The sequence below is a fragment of the Nannobrachium achirus genome (assembly GCF_963921795.1).
Source record: "Nannobrachium achirus genome assembly, chromosome: 18".
In the NCBI taxonomy this organism is placed as follows: Eukaryota; Metazoa; Chordata; class Actinopteri; order Myctophiformes; family Myctophidae; genus Nannobrachium; species Nannobrachium achirus.
Window position 1 is genome coordinate 39,601,574 of NC_137825.1, and position 6,241 is coordinate 39,607,814.

Genomic DNA, 6,241 nt, shown 5'->3' on the forward strand with positions numbered 1-6,241 from the left:
TCAAGAAGTCCTTCGATCACAGATGAGGATGAGGAGACGGTAGAGGTTGAGAGTGACCACCAGGAGGTTCTTGAACGTGTAGAAGATGAGCATCTGGTGGACCACCTTGAAGTACACCATGATGGTGAGCCGGACCACCAGGAAGGGCCCGTCCTGGATGAACAGAGCCTCTAGGATGCTCCACAGGTCGTTTCTGAGGCGGGAGAAGACAGGGGAGGCACCAGCCTCTGACTGATCACCCGAAGTCCACAGTACTGTTGGATCAAAACAGAGGACTGTGCTTTAAAATGTCTTTATGTGGTGCCATGGACAAGCTGTCATAACATAATACAGTATGCTTTATACTTGATTTGATTGGACTGTACCTGAGAGATGCAGTGGGAACTGCAGCATAGACCAAGTCCATACTGCCATGACAATGTACACCACGGTCAAGCTGTTGTCCCTACACAAGCACGCACGTGTGTGCGCGCGCACACACACACACACACACACAGGAGACACGTTTCACTTTAGTTGCTTCATCTATCCATCCACCCATCTCCTAATTCACACCATTCTCACTTTTCCTACCCTTCGCCATACATGCTTTCTCACTTTCTCAGACCAGACCAGTATTGGGAAGCAGGACACCCAGCATGTCCATCTATTAATTCACTCATTCATCCAGCCATCCATTTATTCATCCACTCTTCCATCCTTCCCGTTGCTCCCCTCTTGCTTGCTCCCTCCTTCCTTACTTGACGTCAGACAGGGTTTCGGATTTGAACTCCAGGATGTCGGATGCGGTGCCGACGAAGATGAGCAGCAGCTGGGAGAGCTGGTCTCTGGACAGCTCTCCGTCACTGGGCAGTAGCCATTTACCCAGGATCAGTAAGAACAGCAGCATCTGATGCAGGGCTAGGATCCATGCATTGGCACACACTGAGGAGAATGGGTTTACTTCCTGGTGAGACGGAAAATCAATCAATACATTGGATCAGGTATATTAACCACTTTCAACCGGGTGTCCCTACTGTATTATGGCCAAGTTATTAATATATTATATTATATATATTATTAATATTGTTAACATTTGTATTTGTAAATGTAAGGGTGGCCCAACTCACATTAACCGCCAGTGTTTAAACTGGCACCTTTGTCATTACCTTGTTACTGAATTTGCCAATAAATAATTGTAAATACACCTTTTGGGTTTGTTGTATATTATTAAGTATTATCATTAGCAGATTGTATAATTATAAGTTTCCGACAACGCCACCTCGTTTAAAGAGGAAAATAAGTGCACAAAAGGCACAACCTTTAGGGACACACAAGTTCGTTTACGGAACACCAGAGCAATATAAATCATGAGGAGAGAATGACCAGGACGACAGTTTAGAAAAGTATAACAATCTTTATTACTAGGTTACAGCGGCCTCTATCACGCCAAAAACACAATAATAAAATAAAAGGGAACCCTAAAATCCTACGGCGCCAACTAACTAAAAAACTAAAAATAAGAGCACTGTCAACAATAAAGCATTAATTCAAACCCCCCTTCTTTCTCTTATCGTAACGTTCTTGGTGACAATTAAAGTGCACTTAGTTTAGGGTACCGGCTCGTTAAGGCCTCAAATCGTAATAGTATAATAATTACGATAATTAATTATAATGCAAGGAGCGCAGATTTAAGGACGAATAAATGTTATATAACTAAGCAGATATGAAATAATAGGCAGAGTATCGTTTCAGCAGGTGGGAATAGTGACTTCTACAGCAGGTGGGATGGCACACACAGCGGCACACAGCTCATCTTTGGTCATCTACGTCTTTAGTCCACCGTTCTGTGAATACAAAGAATACGCCAGTATCCTTGTCGTGACGACTATACAGCTCAACTCTAGGCCAGTGACTTTAGTGACAGTGGTGTACAGGATTGGATACTCACACGCAGGCAGGCTTGTGACCTGCCGCTGCGAATAGTTCACACGACACCACAGTAGTCACAACGACCCCTCTCGTTAGCCGGGTAGCCGGTTCGGCTCGTCAGGACCCTCTCGCTCGTCTCTGGATGGCCGGACCCTGCCTGGTACCGCTGACACCCGGATCACCGTCTGGAATCCGCTGGGTTTGTAAGGTAAAGCGCTACTCGGTCCTAGCACTTTAGTTCAATAAGGTTCAGTTCAGTTACTGCCTGGCTCGGCCTGTGCCTGTCTCTCTGCTCATCACAGCCGGCCACCTGAGTCACTTCCCTCAGCCTGCTCCACACACACGTCTGCGCCCCTTGCTTGTCAACCTAGACTGAGCCTGGCGTTCCTCTTAAAGGGCCGCCTCCCACTCTGCCAGCCGCCCATTGGCTGGTCATGACGTCAGTCCCCCATACATTGGCCAGCACCGGCGTCTAGTTATCCTATCAGTTCGCAGTCAGACTCACACATGGAAAGAGAGGAGGTTGTTAGAGGGAGACAGCAATATAGCATTATCACAACGAAACATATTAGAGAAATTATACAAAACATGCCCAAACAAAAGGAAATAATTGTAAAAACAAACAATTATTAAAGAAAATAAAAAATAAAAAGGATAACGCTACTTCCACCCCCTCACACTCCCCCCTACTAAATCATTAGCAGTCCCTGCGACCAACTCAACCAGGGCTGTAGCGTACGGGCGGCTGCCCAAAATTAGCCCGCCCTGAACGTCGTTGAGCTACGGGGAAAAAACCATAACACTGCTGCCACACCGGCCCCACGACTGGCTGCTGGGGTGTCGGTTCGGGACACTGGGGCACCTCTGGAGGCGCTACACAGACTTTCAAGGCATTACGGTGCACCGTTCGATCTCGCCCACCCTTTTCTGGTCGAATCCTATAAACTAGCCCAGCTTCGCCCACTGTTTCTAGTACAACAAAGGGCTCTGGGTCCCACCAAGAAGCCAACTTCCCGTGCCCCTGTCTGTTCCGATTTCTCACCCACACTCGCTCTCCGGATACCAACGGTGGGATACCCGCCCTCTTGTCATACATGCGCTTGCGCTGTTCTGCCATCCTTCCCATCCTTTGCCCTGCGGTGCGATACGCATCATTCAACCGCCGTTGGTGATGCTGAACCCAGTCCCCCACCCCAAATCTGTCCTGCCTAGGCTGTACTCCCAGTTCCACGTCTACAGGGCGCCGCAGATGGCGGCCAAACATTAGAAACGCCGGGGCATAGCCAGTGGCACTGTGAGGAGTGTTATTATACGCATGAATCAACTCAGGCAGATGCTCAGGCCATCGGCCATGCTTATCAGTGTCCAACGAGCGTAGTAAATTAAGTACCGTTTGATTACAGCGTTCCACGCCACCATTTCCGGCTGGATAATACGGCGTAGTACGGCTCTTAGTAATACCATAATTATTACATAACTGTTGCATGAGCGCAGACTCGAAGTTAGCGCCTCTGTCCGAATGAAAACGGGCGGGGCAACCGTACGGCTGTATAATATGGGTCCATAACACCCGAACAGTGGTCTGAGCAGTTTGATCACGTGTGGGTATGGCCCAGCTATATTTAGTAAATAGATCTGTGGCTACAAGGATATTTTGACAGGTGTCGGCAGGTCGACCCAGGGTAAGGAAATCAATAGCCACCACTTCTAAGGGGTACGAGACTTCGAAAGGTTGTAAAGGGGCTCTAGGCTCGACCCTAGTTTTTTGTAAGCTACAGTTTACACAGCCCTCATGGAAACGACGTACCTCCCCCTCCATGCCTTGCCAGTAGAAACGCCGCCGGAGCTGCACCAGCGTCCGGTCCACCCCCGCATGTGCCGCAGCCACATGCATCTCTCTCCACACCTCCTTCCTCCTGGAACCTGGACAGACAACTTGTAAATATTCTTCCTGGGTGTAAGGGTCAGTCACATTACGGTACAATATCCCCCCCTCCACCCGCAGTTTCGTCCATTGGCGCAACAGCTGGGCCGCCTCTTTCGTCCAGCTCCTCTTCTCTGTCAACGTAGGGTGGATGCCCCTCTCCACACACCGCGTCACCACCTGGATAGCCTCATCATCCTTCTGTGCTCGCAGCCACTCAGCACCAGCCCAGCCAGCATTTCCTGCTGCGGGCGTTAGTTCCACCGTCGCGACCGCCCCGGTGTCTACAGGAAATCTAGATAGGGCGTCAGCATTAGCATTGTTCTTGCCTGGCCGGTACTTAATCTCAAACGTAAAAGAAGCCAATTGGGCCGCCCAGCGTTGTTCGATAGCGCCCAAGCGAGCTGTCTGGAGGTGCGCCACCGGGTTATTATCGGTAAATACAGTGAACCGCGCCCCAGCCAAATAATCTTTAAATTTCTCGGTTACAGCCCATTTAAGGGCCAATAACTCTAATTTAAAGGAACTATAATTAGCATCATTTTGTTCTGTTGGGTGCAAACTACGACTCGCATACGCGATAACTCGTTCCTTTCCATCTTGGATTTGGGCTAGCACTGCACCCAACCCCCGGTTGCTCGCATCCGTATATACCACAAAAGGTTCCTCATAGTCAGCATAGGCCAACACCGGAGCTTGGGTGAGGGCACCTTTTAGCGCATCGAAAGCAGCTTGACATTCTGCCGTCCATATAATCGGTTTCTGTGAGGACTTGTTATCAACGGGGACCCCAATTAAGAGATTATTCAGTGGACGGGCTATAGCAGCGAATGATTCTACAAAACGGCGGTAATAGCCTGCAAGACCCAGAAATGCACGAACCTCCCGCACCGTGGTTGGAATTGGCCACCCTCGCACCGCCACTAACTTGTCTGGGTCGGGGCGCACTCCCTCCCGGTCCACCACATGCCCCAAGAACTGCACTTCACGTTGTAACAGTTTACATTTATCAAGGCGCAGTTTCAGTCCGTGCTTCCATAGTCGCTGGAACACCCGATCCAGCTGCTGTAGATGAGAACAGAAGTCAGGGGAGTAGATAATAATATCGTCCAAATAAACTAATAAAGACTCAGCTACTTGTCCACTTAAACAGTGCTGCATGAGTCTCTGGAACGTAGCAGGCGCATTACACAGCCCGAAGGGCATTCGTTTGAATTCAAACAGACCCAGTGGGGTCGTAAAGGCAGTCTTTTCTTGATCACGTGGATCCATGCCTACTTGCCAATACCCACTGGCCAAATCAAGAGTCGAGAACCACTGTGCTTTAGTCAAACTGGTCAATGTTTCTTCAATACGAGGTAAAGGGAACGCGTCTTTATGGGTAACTGCATTCAACTTACGGTAGTCCACGCAGAACCTCCAGCTGCCGTCCTTCTTCTTAACCAGCACAATCGGTGCGGCCCACGGACTACAGCTCTCCGCGATGACTCCTTTCGCCAACATGTCACCTAACAAGGCCTTCATTTCTTTGTACATGGAGGGCGGCAGTGGCCTGTGTCGCTCACGAATGGGTGCGGCGCCCGCTGTGTGGATTTGGTGTTGCACGGCGTCCGTCCGCCCGAAATCTTCATCGTGTACAGCAAACACCTTTTCCCATCTCAGCAACATGGACTGCAGTCCCTCTTTCTCTCCCTCGGGCAGGTCAGTGCGATCAGCCAGCCCACCGAGTTCTTGGGATAGGGTGCGCACGGGTCCGTCTTCCGCAGCGCTCACCAGGGCAACATCCACCAGGCCATCAGCGGACATGGACAGGCTCAGATCTTGACTTCCCCGAACATCAGCATCATGCACAGGGTACAGTTTCCCCAACTTCTGATAGCGCCTCACCGTCAGGCTATAAGGAAAGGGGTTACAGAGACGAATAGGGACCCGCCCGCCCCGTACCGTAACCAAGGCGCGCGCCAACCCCAATTCCTTCATGTCTGGTAGCGCCTCGACCAGAGCCTCAAAGTCAGTTCCTCCCGGTCCCCGACGTGTGCGTCCCCATACAACCATTTCACTGCGGGCGGGGACCCGAATCCTTTGGCGACTGACGGGCCACACATAACCCAAAGACCCGTCATCATTAGTCACAGCCTCAACTCTTTTACAGGCAGCGAATGCGTCTCGCCACAACGCGTTCGCTTGACGCGGGGGAAACGCAACCCTCCCAGGCCATTTAAACAGTGTACGCCAGCATGCACTCACTACGTTCATGCCAATAATCAAGGGCTGCGTACAGTGTTCATCTTTAACAATTACGACCCCTCGCCCTGGGACTTGCACTCCCTCTAGCTCCAAATCAAATACCGCATAACTAGTGTACGGTATGTCAAGGCCATTTGCTGCTCTTAATTTAAACACAAG

General features: G+C 50.2%; 1 protein-coding gene across 1 annotated transcript; it reads right to left on the reverse strand.

The window, feature by feature from the left end:
• LOC308303099 (transmembrane protein 26-like) lies at positions 1–3,028 on the reverse strand (the record flags this gene model as incomplete). The annotated part of the gene is made up of 4 exons (XM_080747422.1): positions 1–254; positions 366–445; positions 741–946; positions 2,954–3,028. The coding sequence occupies 4 exons, from the start codon at positions 3,026–3,028 to the stop codon at positions 1–3; spliced, it is 615 nt and encodes a 204-aa protein (XP_080603548.1).
• Between the last annotated feature and the right edge of the window lie 3,213 nt (positions 3,029–6,241).